The following is a 21,506-nucleotide window of genomic DNA, read 5'->3' on the forward strand; positions in this document are numbered from 1 at the left end:
ACACTTACCGGTAGATGCAGACATGGCAAATGCTTCTGAGGCAGGGAATTAAAAACAAACAAACAAGACAAGGTGCACACAGCTGTCTGTGTACATGTCTCACTGGTACTAAATCAGCATAACAGAATCAACAAATTAGAGGGGGAATAAATACAAAAGGAAACGCCTTTTGGCACAAACAAGAAATATGCAAACTGCTCCACATAATCACATTCAAATATAAGTGGGTGGGAAACTCTCCTGTCTAATTCAAGTGGAGGAGGAGGAAGTGGATTAACAGCTAAATAATGCTCAAATGTGGACATGCCCTTAGTAAATGAAATCTACAGTTCCTTATTAGAAGTCTATTTAGAAAATTTTAATCCCCCCTTTATAATAAAACAACCTAAAAAGCCTTAAAGAGTATGCAAATGTTTTCTTTACTTTCATCCCCAGTGTTTAAGAATGGTCCCCACTATCTAATCAACACCGAGGTGCTTTTTCATATAAGAATCATGCAACACCCGAATTGCCCTGAACTTGCTTACACTGCTAACTGAGCCATCCAAGAACAACACAGTCTAGGGAATGGGTACCAGCTGGAATTAAATTCTTTTGGGGAAGTCTGCTGGCCTCATTCTCCAGTCATTAATGTCAACGAGTCCAAAATGACTGCCCTTCTTTCATCAAAATATGCTTTTAAACTAATTTCCCAGTCTTTGATGCAGAACGACATGTGTTTTGACACAGATTGCAAGAGGAGGGATATTGTGTTATGCCTAGGAAGCATCATTTATCACCATCTGTGGTCGATAAATCCAGTGCACACAAAGTTGTAGTAAACATCCTACCTAGGAGCATCCATGTCTGCAATCGCAGGTGACAGCATGAGCAAGACATGCAGCAGTTATGAGTTTCATCACATTTATTCCCCCAATTCAGCACCACTGGTCAAATATAGTTATTGACATCTCTGCATATACATATCCAACAAAGGCTGGAACATTTCTGAAAGGAATGAGAAAGTCCCTCCAACTGATGATCCTCATTTAACTTTTGAGAGAAGTTAAAGCAGTAATGAAGGGATGGGAAACCTGTGGCCCAGCTACAATTCCCACCATAACTGACCACTGGTCATGCTGGCTGAGGTTGATGAGAGTTGAAATCTGACAACATCTGGGCAAGCCACGGGATCAATGACTATTCAGCAATAATATATATATTGTACCGTTAGTACTCCCAGGCAAATACAGTGTGGTGTAGTGGTTAAGAGCGGTAGACTCGTTATCTGGGGAACCGGGTTCGCGTCTCCACCCCTCCACATGCAGCTGCTCGGTGACCTTGGGCTAGTCACACTTCTCTGAAGTCTCTCAGCCCCACACACCTCACAGAGTGTTTCTTGTGGCGGAGGAAGGGAAAGGAGAATGTTAGCCGCTTTGAGACTCCTTCGGGTAGTGAAAAGCGGGATATCAAATCCAAACTCTTCTTCTTCTTCTTCTTCTTCTTCTACTGACTGGGAATGTGTGCTGGTCATGCACACAGGATTTCCCCCACCTTAGGGGGGGCAATATTAACACATCTGTAATACAGTGGTACCTCAGGTTACATACGCTTCAGGTTACATACTTCGCCAACCCAGAAATAACGCTTCAGGTTAAGAACTTTGCTTCAGGATAAGAACAAAAATTGTGCTCTGGCGGCACAGCTGCAGCAGGAGGTCCCATTAGCTAAAGGGGTGCTTCAGGTTAAGAACGGACCTTCAGAACGAATTAAGTTCTTAACCCGAGGTACCACTGTATCTGAAACAACTACAGTTTTGGGGGTTGAGAAGGTAAGGTAATTGAGAGTGTTGTCATTCGTGGCTGAGACTGGTCATCAGGGTCGTTTCAAGCCTGAGTTGGGGACAGAATCAACTTTAAGAGTCATGGCTTCCCTCAAGGAATGTTGGGAACTGTAGCTTGATGAGAGTCTCCTAATACCTCTCAGCTCCTTTAACAAACTATTTGCCAGGATTCTTTGGTTGAAGCCATGACTCTTAAAAGTGAAATAGGAGTGCTTTAAATGTGTGCTGTAGGTGGGTCCTAACTCCGAGGTTGGTTTACCTCATAGACTTGTGAGGAAAAAAGGAGAAAACTATGCTTACTACCTTGCATTCCTTTCAATGAGTGGGCCAAAAATATGACAGCGGTTGCCTCACTTTTTGGACATATAATATGGATGGTCGCATTTAGATGACTTATGTTTTGTTTATTATTATTGTCATTCTCGTTGTCATGTTCATCATCTAATTGCCTTTCATCATGAGGTCCCAGGCAAGTAACAACCATTAAATACCATATTAAAAACAGTTGAATCAAATTACAGTCAAAAGAATAGGGTGGGTCCTAAAATATATATCTCATGCCATGCATCAAAGGTCAGGGTAGAGGTTACTCTTCAGCATATGATAAAAACTACGTAATGGATGTTTCCAGACCCAACTCTAAAGGGAGAGAATTCCCTGGCTTGGGCCCACTGTGGAGAATGCCCTCTCCTGGGCAATCCCCACCTCAACTACTTCTGAGGGTAGTGGAACTACCAAGAGAGACATCTCTGCTGATCTTAACACCCAATAGGGACTGTAGAGAAGCAGGTGGCCTTTCATATATTTGGGACCTTGGTCATTTCAGGCTTTTAATATTAATGTAAACCTCTTAAAACGGATCCAGAAACAAACTGGCAACTGATGTAGCCCCTTTCTTCTTGAGGTTTTGAACTGTCGCAAGCTTTGTTTAAGACTGGAATTACCGGTAGTTCAGAATCTGAACATTTGCCAAACTTTGGGCACTCATCACAGAACTAATTGCCAGTACATCAAAGTTTATAGACAATCACCAACTCCGTCATAAAAGGCCACTGGGAACAATGAGTCTAGGTTTGAGTCAGATCCTGTGTTTGGTTTTCAGCACTTATGCCCATTGTTTAGCACAGCTCTTTTGAGATCCAGTAGCAGGACAAAACAGTTCCTTTCATTCTTTTCCCTTCTTTCCTCATATCCTCTCACATTCTTCCTTCCTGTTCAGGTTACTCAGACAAGCTCTCCTCATGGCTTTCTGCTGAGAAGTTCTAGGGTAGATTCAGATGCAGTCAAATTTGCCAACTCTCAATATCTGAGCCACAGCACTGAGCCTTTATATTTGGGAGGATGGTGCAGAAAGTGTTTGTTTTAGCCTCTGTCCTTTCAAGCTGATTGGCCAGCTCTTGAAATTCTGGGTTCTGAGGACGGTTTCATTATACCCACCAACAGACAGATGGTTTGGGATTAATATGTTTGGGAGGTGTGTGTCACACTGTCTACACAGAATTAAGCCCCATTGAGTTCAATAGGACTTATTCTGTCCCAGATAAATGTGTACATCATAGGAAATGAAAGAATTATTTATGGTTGTGAAAACCTATTTTACATGCTTTTAGATGCTCTCATATTGTTTTAGGTTGTGTTCTTGCTTTGTGTTAATGAATATGGATTCATATTGTACATGGTTGACGCTGTTTAAAAGCAGAATATTTTAAAATCTGTAAAAAAACAAACCAATAAAATTATCATCAAAGATCCACTCCCATAAATCCCTTCCTCCATACTGCAAATAAATGTTTTATACAGAAACTTCCTCCATATGTACAAGAATGTGCAAATTAACTTACAAACACAGTCTAATGCTCAGTGCTTTGCAGATCCCACATATAACCCTGCAGCAGGATGACCATATAGATCAACATCATTTATTTGTGGAAATACGCACATACCACAACATTTCATGAAAAAAAATATCAAAGCAGTTTACAACAAATACACACAAACACAAGCTCACATAGAATCAAAGATCGCAGATCAGCTAACTATTAGAAAAGATGTTTTCTTAATTGCATACATAAGCCTGGCAGCACAGAAAATTTTCCAGGAACTGTTTATAGGTTAAAATAGAAGGCGCCTGCTGAATCTCTATGGGAAGAACATTCCACAGGACTGGGCCAATGACACAAAAGGTTCAGTTTTGTGTTGACGTCGAGTTAGTGTCACCAACACGGGGGACGACCAATGAGTTATAGTACTACTTGGAGCCAAACATCTGATGACTGGAATACTTGGAACATCTTCTAACTTAATATGGCTATTTTGTTTTTAATTTAGTTATAGAAAAACATTTCTATGCTGCCTTTCAGACCTCTAAAGGGCCCACCAAGACAGTGTACAATGATAAATTAGTCAAGGGGTGGGCAGCCTTTTGTCTTCAAGGAACACATTCCCATGGGGTTGATCTGTCTGGAGGCAGCATGCCAGCAGTAGGCAAAGCCAGAGCTGTTGATGGGGTGGAGCCAGAGACAAAAAAGTGTTATGCATTAAATGATTCCAAACTAAGAACCACACAGCTTCCATTTTCACCATGGCTACCTAAGATTAAAATTAAAAATCAAAGGCATGTGTACGCAGAAGTAAACCCCACTGGGTTTGATGGGGCTACTCACATTAAGAATATAGAGGATTTCCCTTTCTTCCATCAGTGCAACAAGTTAGCACAGAGGAAAGCAAGTAAAAGCAATCCCTAGGTAAACACACGTGTGTATAACTGAAGAGTGACATGCCGTACAACAAGGAAAGTATGTTTCTAAATGAGTTATCGTGGAATAAAAAGACTGCTGATTGTCCTGAAATGACATGAACTGTACTTTTAAAAACCAGGAGAAGTAAAGCAAGAGCCCACAGGGAGGAAGGAACTCTGATGGGATGGAAGGATGGCATTAGAAAATGGAGGTCAGGGCCACAGGTTGTCCGCCGACAAAATTTGGCTAATTTACCACAGCACATTTAGTGTTTAAAGTTAATCATGCTCAATGCATGTTCCCTTAATAATGCCACTACAACAGTACATGTCAGCTACTTAAATGAAGCCAGGTATGGTACAAGATGGAGGAAGGAAAAATCAAGTGATATCTTATCTCCCTCTTATGGCTGGTTGCAGTACAGCTGCTCATGACTACAGCTATTCTTTAGGCTTCACAATCAGATAAGGATTTCACCAGAGTAGCAGTTTTTGTTTTAGAAAGGGGGAAATGACAAGATGGATTATCACAGCGAGGAGAAAGTCCCTCCCACAAGCAAAGTTTGAAGTATCTATCCGTGAGGAAGAAATCACTTAACAGCTGCCTCCGTACTCAAACATAAAAACATGCTATTATCTCACTGAAACAAGAGCCCTACCAAGATGTTATGTTCACATAGGAGTCCCAGTGCATGGGTGCAGAATGGGGCTTCAGCAGGTAGCCGCACTGACATTGCACACTGTGCAGACTAGCCCTGCAGTGGAGGAAGTCTGTGTAGGCAGGCCCCATCTTCTGCATCAACTAACCCACCACACGGCAGCCTTCATGTATGCAGCTGTTCACATGTAAAGGCAACCTTCATGCAGCAGTTCACACTGCACTTTAGGATACGGGGGTGATGTTGGTGGCCACTTGGCACAGCTCCCCATTCATGCATTAGCCTGATTTCTGAACAGGGCCAGCGCCTCTTGCATATGGAAAAGGAAGAGGAACAATGGTTCCCATAGAGAATAGAACCAGAGAATGGTAGAGCTGGAAGGGGCTTTTGACGGTGATCTAGTTCAATAACAACAACAACAACAAATTGTATTTGTACTCCGCCCTCCCCAGCCGAAGCCAGGCTCAGAGCAGCTAACATCATACAAATAACACAGTATACATACAAACAGGCATCAATTAATTAAAATACATCTTAAAATTAATTCAGACAAATTAAAATCTGGACAAATGGCAGTCATCAGGTTAAGACTGAGAGCGGTTAATGCTTGCCAGGACCAACTGTTTTCACTGATCATATAAGGACCTGTGAACAGGCTGGGAGGCCTCCTTCATGCTTGTACTTATACAAAGGAAAATATGTCAGACTGCCCCCTGGCCAAAGGCCTGGCGGAACAGCTCCGTCTTGCAGGCCCTGTGGAAAGATGTCAAATCCTGCAGGGCCCTAGTCTCTTGTGGGAGAGCATCCACCAGGCTGGGGCCATGGCCGAAAAGGCCCTGACTCTGGTTGAGGCCAGTCTAATTTTCCTGGGGCCCAGGATCTTCAGAGTATTGTTGTTTGCAGACCATGAGGTCCTCCATGAGGCATACCAGAGGAGGCGGTCCCATAGGTACGAGGGTCCTAGGCCGTATAGGGCTTTGAAAGTTAAAACCAGCACCTTAAACCTGATCCTGTACTCCACCGGGAGCCAGTGCAGCTGGTATAGCACTGGATGAATGTGATCCCATGGCGAGGACCCCGTAAGGAGCCTCGCTGCGGTATTCTGCACCCGCTGGAGTTTCTGGGACAGTTTCAAGGGCAGCCCCATGCAGAGTGAGTTACAACAGTCAAGCCTGGAGGTGACCGTCGCATGGATCACCGTGGCGAGGTCAGGGCGAGAGAGGTAAGGAACCAACTGCTTAGCTCGGCAGAGATGAAAAAAATGCCGCCTTTGTCATAGCTGTAACCTGTGCCTCCATATAAAGGGAGGCGTCGAAGATTACACCCAAACTCTTGATGGAAGGCGCTGGCACTAATTGTGCCCCTGCAAGGGATGGGAGCTGCCCCCCCAACCCCATATGTCCTGACCCAGCCAGAGGACCTCTGTCTTCGAAGGATTTAACTTCAACCCGCTCCCACATAACCATCCAGCCACAGCTTCCAAACACCTGATCCGTGTGTCTGGGGCTGGCCCAGGGTGGCTGTCCATCAACAGATAAGAGTTGGGTGTCATCAGCATACTGATGGCAACCCAAAACAAAGTTCCGGACAAGCTGGGCGAGGGGGTGCATAAAGATGTTAAAAAGCATCGGGGAGAGAATTGTGCCCTGCGGTACTCCACACACCAAGGAGTAGCGTGACAGCTCCCCCCCCCCAGCGCCACCCTCTGTCCCCGACCAGAAAGGAACGAGCGCAGCCATTGAAGGACTGTGCCCTTCAACCCCTTGTGACACAGGAATGTCAACTAAATCATACATGACAGATGCCCATCCAACCTCTGCTTAAAAACCTCCAAGGAAGGAGAGCTCACCACCTTCCCAGGGAGTTTGTTCCACTGTTGAACAGCTCCTATCACAAAGTTCTTCCTGATGTTTAGTCGGAATTTCCTTTCTTGTAACTTGAATCCATTGGTTTGGGTCCTAGCCTCCAGAGCAGGAGAAAACAAACAGGTGGACTCAAATGAACAGGAACCAGAACCACATGACAACTGTTTGAAAGCTTACCACATAGTAAGAGGCAGTTGTTTATAGTAGCTTCCCACAAAATTTCTGACTGGCTTTACATCCAAATGGTAAAAGGAATTACCAACACAGGCATCGGGTTTCCAGCTGCAGGTGCTCACACGAACCCTTTGAACAGCTTTCCCTGAAAGGTATTCTTCAATGAGAACCCTAGGACTCCTCATAAATTTCAATCGGGGGGATCCTCAATTAAGAGATTCACAATGGACAAGCTTGAAGCACATGATCTGAGATCGTGTGAAAGCCTACATACCCGTGAGATAATAACATGAAACAGTAGTCCTATCAAAATGAGAATCTGTGGTACAGCGTGGCGGAGAGAGATGCTTGCCCTGATGGAACAATCAGGGGTGTAGCAAGGGGGGGTGGAGGGGCCACCCCGGGCAGCGCCCTGCTGGGAGTGACACTTTGGGCGGTGGCCCCCCCCCTGGGCTTTTCTTTCTTTCTTTTTCGGCTGTGCCCCGGCAGTGCTGAAAATAGCCCCCCCTTCCAGCGGCTATTTTCGCCGCGGCATGGAGGCAAGGGGCGGGCCACACGAAGGGGTGCCGGGCAGCAACTTACACCTGGCATCCCCGGGTGTGGGGTGTTGTGCTGTGCACATGCGTCATGACTCACGCACACGCCGCAATGCCCCGCCCCCAGGGGTGCCTCTTGGCTTCCCGCCCCGGGCAGCAAAGGGGCTAGAAACGCCCCTGGGAACAATCATCTTAGAGCAATGTTGAATTCCTCCCATTATATTTGTTAAAGCAGATCCTGCATTTTACAGCAACCATAGACCCCCAACCCCCTTGCTCAGTCTATATGAATGGCCTACATATTACTCCAACTACTATATAAACTGCCTGATACTATTCAGTCAACCATTGTGTACGGATACTTTGATTACATCCTCAAATGTGTCTTTCCTTCCTATGCCTGCATTTTTTAAAAAAAGACCCTTCAGCTTCCCCCACCCATTACAACATTGTTCTAGATTTTTAAATATTTACTCTGGCCACTTCTTCAAGTTGCCCATTGCATTCAGATACCCACAACCAACTGCATGGAGCTGCACCACTGCAGTAGACAACCCCAAATACCCTCCAGGGAAAAGGCAATCTTGGTTTAATTGAAGCTAGGTTTGGGGAAGGAGGGGAATCCTAGGAGATGAGCATCATAAAAAAATACCAGTTTCTGAATCCACAACTCAGCAACAAAGCCGCAGAAATGTGGGTCTGGTGCTTGGCTTCCAGCTGACTCATTTCTGAAGGCTGTGCTTTTGCCAAGAGAGCCAGCTGGAGAAAGTTGATTAGCATAACCCACTAGCTATCACTGTGACATCCTTGACCGAAGTGTAACCCACTGTGGGGTGTCAGAATGTGCATCCCAGCAGCTGAGCCGGTGTTGCCGCTGAGTCAGCACATGCTCTCCTTTTAATAAGGACAAAAGATACCAGCTCCTTTCTATTCTTAGCCCTCTCTGCACCAGTGTTAATTCCAGTCAAGTGTACAATAACCTGCCCTGTTACAGGGTCATTATTACCCTGAAACAATGGGTATCTGTTGCCTGAGGTAGCAGATTCCAGATAAGGTACCGTTTCCCTGCTTCTAACCCATGTATTGTGCATGAGGAAACATAATAGGATAGTCATTTTGACTTTTTGCTTTAGCTATGAAATGCCTCCTCCACCCACTTCTCCTCTCCCCACTGATTGTTTTGCTGGCCCATGAATGAGGACAGCATTTGTGGCCTTCAGGCCTCGCTCTCCCTTAGCAAGGCCTCGCAGGTAAGGTGAACAGAGCGCTGCTGTCTTGTCACAGCAGTTAGAAATTGTATTTTAAACTTTTTTTTAACCCAATTTTAAAATAACTTGGGTTAAACTAGTCTAGGGCTTGCCGATCAGAAGGTTGGTGGTTCGAATCCCTGTGACGGGGTGAGCTTCCATTGCTTGGTCCCTGCTCCTGCCAACCTAGCAGTTTGAAAGCACGTCAAAGCGCAAGTAGATAAATAGGTACCGCTCCGGCGGGAAGGTAAACGGCGTTTCCATGTGCTGCTCTGGTTCGCCAGAAGCGGCTTAGTCGTGCTGGCCACATGGCCCAGAAGCTGTCTGCGGACAAACACTGGCTCCTCGGCCAATAAAGGGAGATGAGTGCCAGAACCGCAGTCGTCTGCAACTGGACCTAATGGTCAGGGGTCCCTTTACCTTTAAAATAACTTTGACCAAAATTTTTACAAGCTATGGGCAAAAGCAGTGGTAAGTGAGCTGCTCTCATGAGTCACCATGCTTAGAATACCTCACTCTGAGGCAACTGCAGTATTTGGTTGGTGGCAAGCAAGAAAGGGGGGCATTAGGAGTGCCAATCTAACTTTCTTCAGGTACTGCCACTTGATGCAATTGTCTCCATATGGCCTTCAGGAAGGTTCTCCAAATCCTTGCAGTACAGAGGAGGGGAATGAATTTTTGTGTGCACCCCACTTATCCAAATAGTTAAATACCTGAATGTTTGGGGTATTCTGTCAGCCACTTGGATCTGATAATATCTTCACAGCCTGGGGAATAGGGCATCTCTCAGACTATTTATCCCCCAAAAGAAAAATATTAAAGTCTGCAAATAGAAGGTACCAGGGAGAATGTTGATGAACTTCATAAACATTATAAATTTTGCATTCCGGTGGCTTCAAATACACATTAGCATCATTTGTCACACTTAAAATATAAAGGGAAGGACAAAAGATTTCCTTAAAGTATGAATGAGAAAGAAGTAAAAAAAGGGCATCCTTCAATGAGATTAAATTTTCCATTTGATGTACCAAGAGGTTTTTAGCTAAAGATCTATGGCCTTGTAATCAGCAAACACTGAAAGAATTATGCTGGTTTTTGGAAATGCAATTCCCAATCACTGGCTGAGCTTCTGCAAACAAACAAACAAACAAACAAACCAATCAATCTATCAATCAATCCACAGCTGGTCTGCTGTGACTTGGCAGGTTAATACATACGGCCAGGATAGGAGAAAGCTGAGAAGGCAGAAAATCCTTTAAGCCCTTTCACGTTATGAATGTATCCGATGAAAAAATGCAGCAACTTCCTGAGGCCTATTAGCGTGCTCTTCCAAATGAGCACATTCAAGGTATTAAATGACTGCTCAAAGAAACAGGAACCATTTCAATTAGAACCTAAGAAATATTCTAGGAAGAAAAAGGCCTATTTGATCCTGTGAGCCACAACCCATAAATATTATCTGTCTGCTCCTCAGGCACCTTTTCCAAGGAAAGCAACCAATTACCTCTTAAATTACACCTTTGATAAGACTCGTTCATCTTTGCAGACAAGCCGCAGTGCTCACATGGCTTGTCCTATTTAATTTAGGCCATTGCTAAAAACCAGACAGACAAGATAAATGGCCGATTCACCAGCTGCCCAGGAAATACCAGTGGGGGGGGGGGGATGGACAGAAACCCTTCCCACTCCTGAGCTGTGCTGAAAAGAGAAAAACCCAAGAGAACATCAGAGACGCATGTAAAACTGCCAACTCAATGACCTTCTCTGTGTGATGGCTCCACTTACTTTGTATACATGGCTCTTGCTCCAGAAATATCATGTAAACTGTCATTCTAAGCACACTTGCAAGTCCAACTGAAAAAATAATCAATGAGACTTACTTCCATGTGAGTATGCTTAGTTTATGGAGCTAGAATTCACTTGGCATGACAGCCAGCTAAGAGTACCATGACAAATACAGGTGAAGTGCAGTGGTATTTCGTGAAGTGCAGTTAATGTTAAGCATTTAAAGAACACTGGGGTGCATGGGGTGTTAGGGGAGGGGTAGTACCTCTGGTGGGGGACACATCATGCTCCTGGGGTAGTCTGTACACCTTTGGTCTTCATCCTGCACTTAGCTCTCACCTGAGGTTCCTAGAAGCTGTCAGTATGCAATAGCAGCCACACCCTGAGAATGGCTTCCACTGGCCAGCTACACCAGGAGAGGGTAGCTGATGGGTCTCAAACCTTTGGTGAGTTAGGGACTTCCCCTGCTTGAGAAGACAGGCTCTGTTGGACGAAACCAAGAGTGGATCCAATGGTCAAGTAGGCCATTTCTGCACACACTGTAGAGGGAAGAGAGGGGCAGATGGGGCTTGTCAACTGGGAAAGTAGCCCACCTAGAAGGAAAACTCTGATCCTAAACCTCCTCTGCCTTGCAGGATATCTTCAGGACAAAAAAAAAAAGCTAAGGAGTAAACCCTACACAAATCCAGAGTGAAGTCCCTAAGATGGTTGGATGGTGCCTTGCACACCTCTTTCGGGCAACTCCTGCAGCCAAGCTGCTACCCAATGTATTGCTCTGCTTTCCTTTGGACATCGGGGAGGCCAAGAGGGGGGTCTTGATGTCTGGGCAGCCCAGGGCCTCCATACACATTGCCCAGGCTTGTGCCCTGGGGAGATCACTTCGGTGCTGCTAATACAGTGGTTTGACTTCACCCCCGGAGGTGCACTCCATTGTCTTTCAAGACAGACAGATGCCGACAACAAGGCACATTAAACCAAAGAGTCCTTGAAAGCTTTCTATCCAGATTTCCAAGAAGTCACTGCTCCTATCAGAAGGCCTGGGGTCATGGAGGATGCCTTTAAGGTTACAGTGGCACCTCGGTTTACAAACGTAATCCATTCTGGAAGTCCGTTCTTAAACCGAGGCGCGCTTTCCCTAATGAGGCCTCCCGCCGGCAGTGCCCTTCCACTGTTCGGATTCCGTTCTTAGACCAAGGTAAAGTTCGCAAACTGGGACACTACTTCTGGTTTTGTGGAGTTCGTAAACTGAAGAGTTTGAAACAGGGCTGTTCTTAAACCGAGGTACCACTGTACAAGATTCACAACCTTGGAAATAAAAAAACTTCAAGGATAATAATCTAATCTATCACCTTCAAGTATTTCATGTTACCCAAGAATACATCTAGTTTAAGACCCAAGTTTCATCCATTTTGTATCTCCTTTGTCCCTGGGTATCACAAAACACACCTAAGCACTTTGCTCCCAGGAGTGCCAGAAAAAGTTACCATCATGTCACCCGCGAGACCTCCTAAATATTTCTACTATTGTCAATAGATCAAGTTGTACCAGGGGTTCCCAATCTTTCTGACCCAATGGAAATATTTGGAATTTTGAAACAGCGCTGAGGGCATAGCCACAAAATGGCTGTCATGGCAGCTGTGGGGGTTCAGCCTTTATAAAGAAAGACAAATTCAAATGCTGTAAACTTACCTACCTGGGCCCAAAATCTTCAGGGGCTCTTTTCAGAGTGCCCTCCATTGAAATATGACTGGTGGCTACAAGAGAAAGGGCATTTTGGGGTGGGGGTGCCCTGATTATGAAACATTGTCCACAGAGAAGCTCCCCTGGTTTTTTGTTACAACGTGAAACCTTTTTTATTTCCCCAGGTACTTTTAAGATCTCCAGTACTTAGCTGTGCTGCGTTAAGTTTGCTGCTGGTGGTTTAATTTATGTATTCAGTTTTTTTTAGCATGGGTGATTTTATTAACTTTTAGGAACTCTTGTTTGTTTTTGTGGTTTTTAACTTATTGTTAAACACTCAGAGGACATTAGCTGGGTGGTATACAAATGACACAGATAAATAAAACCGGTTGCTCTAAAAGTCCTTCACTGTTGCCCTAGGCAATCCACTTGGATGGATGTAAAACAAGCTTCCACTGTCAATGTTAAATATTTAGATGTTAAAATATTAAACTGCATCATGTTTTTCATTGTGGAATAATTAGGGATGTTTTCCAAGGAGACAGAAGAAAGTCAGCAACTTTTCCAAGATGCTTCAGTGGGGGCTAAAGGCCAGACAGAGTGGGTCTATTACTTTTTGGCTTTGCACTGCATTCTTAAGCACATTTGCTTTTTTCCAATAAATCGAATTCAATGGTACTTTCAATTAAATATAGTTAGGATTGCAGCCTTAGCATGCACACTGATTTGGAGGCAAGTCCCAGCGCCTAAAATGACTTATTTCTAAACATGTGTAGGACTAGGATTACTTTCTTAAACTGTGAGGCAGGTATACTCACCCAGGATGATTCTTTCAAATGGTAACATGTCAAAAGAATGAGGAATCTGCCTTCCTCTCTTCTCCTTGGCAGAAACCCATGAAAAGGGGTCTCCTTTTCTTCTACCCATCATCACATGGGCCTACCACGTCTAGTCATTTCACCTCCAGGATGTCCTCACCCAAGCACTTACCATCTAAAAATATGACAGGACAGGGTAGAGGATGGAAAACGTGGCATCAACTGAACAGAATAAACTCCTCTAGGCCAAGGGCAATTTGTTGTTTTTTTTGTAAATAATTTTTATTGATTTTATAACTGATTAGAACAGAAAAGTTTACAAACAAATGGCCAAGGGCAATTTGGGTAAGAATGACTCTTAACAAAGATACTGGTAGGTAGCTGAGACTCAACTCAAAAGACAGCATGACTGTGCCTAGTATAAGATACCATCATTGGTGCAGTTTAGCTTAGCTGCTAATAATGTGTGTCCAGGTTTCCTGGTAATGTGCTCTCAAGTGTTTAAAAGAAGTATGTGTGTCCTTCCAAATTTAACCCCCATTAATTAATACTGGTGGACATGCAGAAATGCTCACTGTGTGAAGTGTGATGCTGCTTTTAGGGATAGACTTCAGCCAACAGCCAGATTTACAACGCTATTAAACCCTTCGCCGCCATCTGCACAAGGGCCTTGGAATACATTAAGTTCTAACTTATTCCTCCTCCATGCCGTAGAAATCCAGGGTCCGATAAAAGATCATGCACAACCACCTCCCCAATTCTGCTCTTTTGACTAGCAGCATGGAATAAAGATTAAGGAAACCTGATCTGCATTCATTAGTTAAATGCAAGTCGGCTTGTTTGGTGGCTTCTCATCAACACTGGGTGCCTCTGTTTGCTTATTTCCTCAGAGGCAATGCAAGGTGGTGTCAGAATTTTTAGATGATTGCATTTTGCCCCTTAAGAGCCAAAGTAAATAACCAATGATTCATAGAACACCTCCACATAAAGCTGGAAAAAGACACCTGTCTGAAACCCTGGAGAGCCACTATAAAGTCAGTGTTGACCAGGGCTAAGGAACATATGGTCCTCTGGATGTTGGAACTACAGTATAATTCTCACCATCCCTGACCAGTGCTCATGCTAGCAGGCACTGATGGAAGTTGGAGGAGGACATGTTCCCTACGCTTAGCACAGGCAATTCCAAGCTAGACAAGGCAACTTGCAATGTTCTTATGACCTTCCTCCAAGTCTTCTCCTCCTTCCTCTTAAGCCATGTATAGCCTTTCAACAGCATTGCTTCCTGCATATGCTGGGAGGGACAAAAGGAAATCCCAAGTATAAAGCCAAGGTGTCATCAGGCTCCTGTGAAAGCTGAGTATTTGCACTCTATCTCTTTGCAAGGATTTCCCATACCACCCTAGCGAAAGATACCAAGAAAGCAAAAAATGGCACAGGAAGCTGCCTGCTGTCAGGAGCTTCTCTGCTAGGATAGTCCAAGTCTCTGCAGGATTCCCACAAGTTGAAGGACCATGCTATGAAAGGACAAGGAAGGGAAACAAGATTGAATAATGATCATATATGGGCGGGGTGGTGGTGATGGAAATAGACTTGGGAGGAGAAGCCAGGTCCGTGGACTGGATATTATATTCAGCCACTGGGGCCAGGTTACACAGGTGAGTGAAAGGGATTGGCAAATTACTGAGACACTTTGTAATCTGTCAAAGAATTGGCTAAGGGCAACCAGTACTTTCACATGGCTCACGTGAGTCAAGAAGTACTCCCTTCTCCCCAGTTTTCAATTCAAGGTTGCTGAAGCAGAGATTTGAGGCTGGCATAAAGAAAGCATGTATAAGAAAGGATGAAGTGGATGAGTATCTTTTACAAATCTAGTGCCGGTGCATTATGCTTCTGATACAGCAATTTGTACTTTTATAAACCAACCCCCACCCCCATTTCTAGAAATACCCTAGCTCTGAAATGAAATCCAAATTAAAAACAGATGTATACACTTCTCTAACTGAATCCAAAGCCTTCTACCAAAATTAGAATATCACTTTCAATACAGAAGAAGAGGGAGTTTCTTTTTGAGGTCCAGCATTACAAATACTTACCGGTACTCTAGTATAACACCGTCAAAAACAAACCTAGAACCCTGAGACCCACCAAACAGAAGCTGGTATAAAAGGCACAAACTTAGAATTAAAGAATTCCAAGCCTAGGAGTGCCAGAACTAAGCAGGACTCAGTCCTTCCACACAGAAATCTACTCCTGGTCAGACCAAGCTTTCATACTTTCATTTCAGCAGTATAATTTGGGCAGGGGGCCAATTTGTTCTACCTTTTGCCACTATTTATTGGATTTATATTTCAGTAATTAAATTTATCTCTCATCGTCCTCCCAAAGCAGCCCAGGACAGCAAATACACAAGCCACAAAACAATTAAAACATTTAAAAAACATTTTTAACACATGCAGACTGGGAAAGCCCTCTACTTAAAAGAGGAAGGTCTTCAGTAGGTGCTGGAAAAAAAGAACAATAGAAAAGGCACCTGTCTAATATTTAACAGGAGGAAATTCCAAAGGATAGGTCCAATCCTAATCTTGGACCTCCTGGTAAGACAGTATCTGCAGGATGCCCTCACCTGCAGAGCACAGTGATCGACTGGATATATAAGGGAATGAGATGATCCTTCATGTCATCATTTGGCACTAGGTGCACAAATTTCAGGTGCATGGGCAATGACACGTCTTGACAGAAACTCTGTTGGTGTCAACTGTTTTCTGGGCAGATACACAAGAGCTTCTGTTACAAGTGAAAAGCAATAGCCATCTCCCAAAGCTGCTGCTGCTGCTGCTGCTGATTATTATTTCAATTTATTACCTGTTCTTCACCCTAAGATCCCAGGGCGAGTTACAACAATTAACAATGTTTAAAACAGTTCAGAACACAATAAATAAATACACTGTGGGAAAAACATTGCTTGAAGCGTAACACATTCCTTCAAATCCGTGTCAGGAAGTTTCACCTACTAAACACCTGCCTCTTACATTTAATATTTCCAAAATTTGCAGCCTCTTAAATTGTTAAAAAAAAACCACCCTTAAATAACACCTCTGTGCGTTCTTCTATCACTTGCTTCCTTACAGAGCAATCCTAAACCCTGAGACCTGCGCTGCTGGAAGCATCCCTCCACTGGGCTCTGCCAGCAGGGCCCCACCCCACGACTGCAGAGGCCACTGCTGTGCCCCCTGAAAAATGCAGGCAGCTGAGGTAGCAAGTGTAGGTCCTTGACTTAAATCATTACAGGGGCAGGGGTGGAACAGTCAGGCAAGGAGCCAAAGCTGCTCCATCTCCCTTGAGAGTGGGCCCAAATGGGGTCTCTCATTTCAACCTTGGAGCTGGTGCAGCAAAAATCACTAACAAAACTGGCTGGTACAAGTGGCAGAGCTTCAGATGTGGTTGCTGGTCCACTGCTCAGCTCTGCCTAACTCCTCCCCAGCCAGGGTTTGGATTGTTCTGTGAATATTAGAAATATTCATGCGCTGCTTTCTATAGAGAGCACTATGTTCTAGTCACAGTGAAGGGACTGCTATAAGGAAACACAATGTGATGAGAATAGTAATTCAAATGTCGAGAAGTTGATTTTTTTTAAAGCTTTGCAACCTGACAGACTCTGAAGAAATCCAAGGTGGACAATAATATTTCAGTGGAGACCACTGTGTGCACACACATCACCTCCTGGGTATGAGAAGAATTGTATCGAAAGAAAATCTCTCACACAACTAGGCTTTTCTAGTATTTTATTATAAAAAAAAAATTCTGGATATTTGCTAGTCAAATACTTGAGCACAAATGCCTACTTGAGAGCTTATGCAACCCTCTAAGCAGCTTCTAACAGGCACCTGAAGAATCTTACAGACAAGAGAACATTCCCTCGGTTGAGAGGCTCACAAAAGAAGTCTCTTGCTCCACACTCAATTTGACACATTTTCTTGATCAGCCTGGCCAAAGAGCTGAGCTGCACGGCATGGCGCATACCACTTCCAGAAATCTGTCAGAGGCTTGATTGCTTGCCCCTAGATATACCCAGAAAGCCAACAATGGACCATTTATGCAGTTGTGTCACGAGGTGGGCAGGCACTGTGAGTTATTACTGAATTTAAGTAAGCATCTAGCACTCTGTGATCCTTTGCTGGTAAATGATCAGCTTCATGCTCATACACTGAACGCTCCCTTGTCCAAACCCCTCTAGAAAGGTTTCCAACAGACTGTAGCCTCCCAGGAAACCAAAGCACACCCCAAACCCCCTTATTCCTATTGCTACATCCCAACCACCATCAATTTCACTAATATCACACCAGAACCATTTTTCACCCTACTGCTTCCACAAAGGTGGCAACAATCCCCCAAATACAGAATTAGTGAAGACACATGCTACTTCTGCCCATAGCAATACATTTTCAACATTTAACCAATCCCTCCGCACTACGTAGAAACCACATGTGACTTGCCAACACCTCCCTTCAACCACGGTTGATATTAGTCAACAAACTGTATTCCTGCAGATATGTATGTAGCCCACTGCCAGATTCAGTCTGGGTTTTGCAACTGCAGCTGCTTTAACGTCAAAAATGCACTGCAAAAAGAAGAGACAAAAATTAGTGCTTAATGTAAAGTTAAAAGACAGTTGCTGGTTGATTATAAAGTTACTTGCACCAATTTTGTGACTGCTACCTTTTGGGATTTAAAGTTTTAGTTGGGAGTTTCATGTGAGCATACAAAAATTGAAGCCACCAAATACCACAAAGTTGCATGATTTAAGTTTACTAGTGGAAAAACAAAAGGAGCCTTGAATCCACCTTAAACCTGGTTGCACAGTTTGTCTTCAGCTTGATCCTGTGCACCACCATGCAGTGGCAATAAGACATAATTTCAGCACTGGCACAAGGGCAAAGAACCACAGATATAGTCTCTCCAAAGTCAGAAGCTGTGGTTATCAGTGAGGGACAGGATCCCATGGCAAAGAATGAGAGGCTTGAAAACAGCAAAGATGGCAGCTTCAAAGTGCCCCCAATGCAGAGTGTGATGCCAGGGAGAATCTCCACCCTTCTTTTGAGGCCAGAAGAGGATCTGACCTTGCACTGGACTTTGGAGGCACATAAAGCATGATGTCAGAGACCAGCCCTTTCCATTCTCTCACCACTTCTGGACCTCTGCACACTAGAACATCTCCTCTGCATTGAAGAGTGCCAGGCCCTGTGCCTGCCCACTCACAGTCAACCCAGAAGGGCAAGTCTGATCTGATGAAGAAAGGACATCTGCTGGTAGGCTTCTATTAACAAGCGATGGCAAACTGCCTGATCCATTTCTTCCATGGCCATTTGGGCTTCTGCTGAGGGCATGCACCCTACAGTAGCCTTCTGCAACCCGGTGCCCTCCAGAAGTTGATTTACAGCAACTCCAGTCATTCCTGATCACTGGCTGGGGCTGATGGGACTTTTAGCCAAAAACATCTGGACAGCACCAAGCTGTGGGAGGCAGACCTAGAGGATAAGGTGGCACAACCTCAGAATGCCAACATGACCAGGAGAGGATACAAAGCAATAAAAATTATGATCCCCTGCAGAATCCATCACTTCTTATTTTATTTCATAAAATTTATATACTGCTTGACCCTCAAAGCTGTTTACTTCTTGATGCAGAATATGGAGTTTTGCAGTGCCAAGTATGGCGTCTTAGGATAGAACAAGCACCCCCAAACTCGGCCCTCCAGATGCTTTGGGACTACAACTCCCATCATCCCTAGCTAACAGGACCAGTGGTCAGGGATGATGGGAACTGTAGTCCCAAAACATCTGGAGGGGCGAGTTTGGGGATGCCTGGGATAGAAGAAAGCCACTAGCAATTATTATTTGGACAGCTTGCCTGGCCTGTAGCTTTACATCCATAAGACTGCCCTTTAAATCAACCAAAGCAGGATGCCTCTGCAAATAAACTGAAGTAGCTCTCCCCATTTTCCAAGAACTGCTTGGTCCACAGAATTAATGGACTCTCAATAGAGCCAGCCTCTGCTCCCAGATCTTTCAGATAGCACCCCCCTCATGCATATCTTTTACTCTTTGGTGCCCGAGCAGTTCCTCAGTAATCCAAGTAGGTCCATAGCCTATTTGAAGGTGCATTGCTGCTAAAAAGAAAAGCCAAGAAGAATAAAGCGAAGTTTCTAATCATATTCCATTAAGGAGGCTTGTGATCTTGAAAGATCACAGCTTGTTCTTTCCTTTCGCAGCAATTCTGGCACTAGCCCAGCATGTTCTGGCCTTTTAGCTAGTGCCATTGACATTCTTCACATGAGTGATGACACAAAAGGGCTACAAGTGCATGCAAAGGGGGAAGGGAGAGAAGCGGCAATACCAGACCTTACGAGGCATCTTGAGATGGAGGGGAAGGATCCTGACTCTCCGGCTCCGGGGGAGGAGCTGGCACCAAGTCCTCTTTCTTCTGTGCAGCCAGGAAATCATGAATTGCCTTCTCTATCTGCGGCCTGAAGATGTGGTTTAGTTTTGGATCCACCACCTGAGAAATAATTCTGTCCACTCCAGCTTCCAGCATCCCCGACCTGGGGCAGAGACAAAGGAGTCATTCAGCTCCTCCAGAAAGCTTCCCTTCTTCCCCCCACTGGAGCTCTCCAGAGCCGTCATGTCAGCTGCAATTAGCATTAACATGGTGTGAACTATGGCTCTTTTGGTAGCTCCTGTATCACTAGACAGGCATTCCACCCAGTGCAAAGAAAACCAAGAGGTTTTGAACCAGCTGCCTTCAAAGGCCCCAGCAGAACCTGCAGCAGACATCTGCTCACCCAACTGCTTAAAAAAAGTATGCTGGGTGGGAGCCACTGCAGGGTGTCCATGGCACACAAAGCAGCAAATAAAACCTCACTTGGCATAAACAAGAGGAAAAAACACAACACTGGAGGAGATAGGTGGGATATGAGGGGAGGTGATCTTTTTGGCTAGTGCTCTTATGACGAAAAAGCAGAAAGGCGGCCTTCACCCCAGGACCCGCCACGATCAGCTGCTCCCCACATCTGCCAGTCTAGACACACCGGCACTTTTTACAAGACAAACAAAAATAAACACAAGCAGCACAAGACAAAGAGCTTTTCTGGGAACAGTGTCAGAAACCAAAAAGCGACTTATTACTTCAAGGCTGTGCTGGATAAAAAGAGCAGGGCATGGGCTGTCTGGTGGGGTTAAGTCATGTCTGCAACAGGCCAGGGGAAGCAAACACAGAGACACTGCGCAGCCATTGGGAAGCAGCTGCCTGGGTAGAAAAAACACACCCATACAGCCAATATTGTTTTGAGTCTATGTGGGCACTTAAGAAGATCTGAAGTCTCTGACACTTGGTCTCCATGAAGGGCATGCCTGGCCTGGCACAAATTCCAGGGTCAGATTGTTCTGATGCTCTTCCAGCTCCTGCAGCTTGTGCACTGTGCCACGTACTAAAAATGGCAGCTACGTGCAATGCAGGTTGTGCTGCTGTGCTGCCAGCCTGGTGGGCAAGCCCTCTACAGCTGCAGCAATGCTCTCATTGCAGGGCCCCCCGGGCACTTAGAGTAGCCGATGGAGACACAAGGAGCTTCCAGGCTGGCTGCTGGAAAAGCATTCATGCCTATATAGTCATGCAAAACTTGCACAGGTTATACAATGCCAGTTTATTGAACGTTCATGTTTGTGCGGAGGTTATACGGCACTGCCAGCTAGGGGTTGTCGTCCCACAATTTCTAGCCTAATTTCCCATCACTTTTCTTACCAGACTTTTTGCAGTGAGAAAAGTGATGTGCTAACTGCACTAGAAATGGGGTAACAACCAAATTTGTACATTTAAACAGGCTGTCTGGAAGTGTCTGCATTTGAGCATCCTCAGAATTAATGGAGGCAAACAAAAGAAAACTCAGCTGGTGGTGTACACAACACGTTTCGAAAACGTACAAAAACTGAGCAAGGATGTCAACCAGGACATGACGAGCTCAGCATGTCTCCCCGCCATTGACTGCTTGCAGCAAAACAACCTGTTACAGAATCAATGGAGCACAATGCATAAGCAACTTTTGCTCCATGGCTGAACCACTTCAGAGGCACATGAATCTGACTACAAGATGGCCTGGGGAAAGCTCTCATAGTAACCACTGTCTCAAGGCT

At 44.7% G+C, this 21,506-nt stretch overlaps 1 protein-coding gene across 5 annotated transcripts in view; it reads right to left on the reverse strand.

Annotated features, from left to right (window-relative positions):
* BOD1 (biorientation of chromosomes in cell division 1) overlaps window positions 1-21,506 on the reverse strand; it is a 67,096-nt gene that overhangs the window by 40,567 nt on the left and 5,023 nt on the right. For 3 of the 5 annotated variants that reach the window (XM_033139964.1, XM_033139961.1, XM_033139962.1), the window contains exon 3: window positions 19,727-19,921. In XM_033139964.1, the coding sequence (XP_032995855.1) occupies window positions 19,727-19,921 (195 nt within the window). Of the gene's footprint in view, window positions 1-17,088; window positions 17,942-19,721; window positions 19,922-21,506 lie in introns of those variants that run through there. The other 2 variants (XM_033139963.1, XM_033139965.1) reach the window with 2 other exon arrangements.

The sequence above is a fragment of the Lacerta agilis genome, chromosome 2 (assembly GCF_009819535.1).
Source record: "Lacerta agilis isolate rLacAgi1 chromosome 2, rLacAgi1.pri, whole genome shotgun sequence".
In the NCBI taxonomy this organism is placed as follows: Eukaryota; Metazoa; Chordata; class Lepidosauria; order Squamata; family Lacertidae; genus Lacerta; species Lacerta agilis.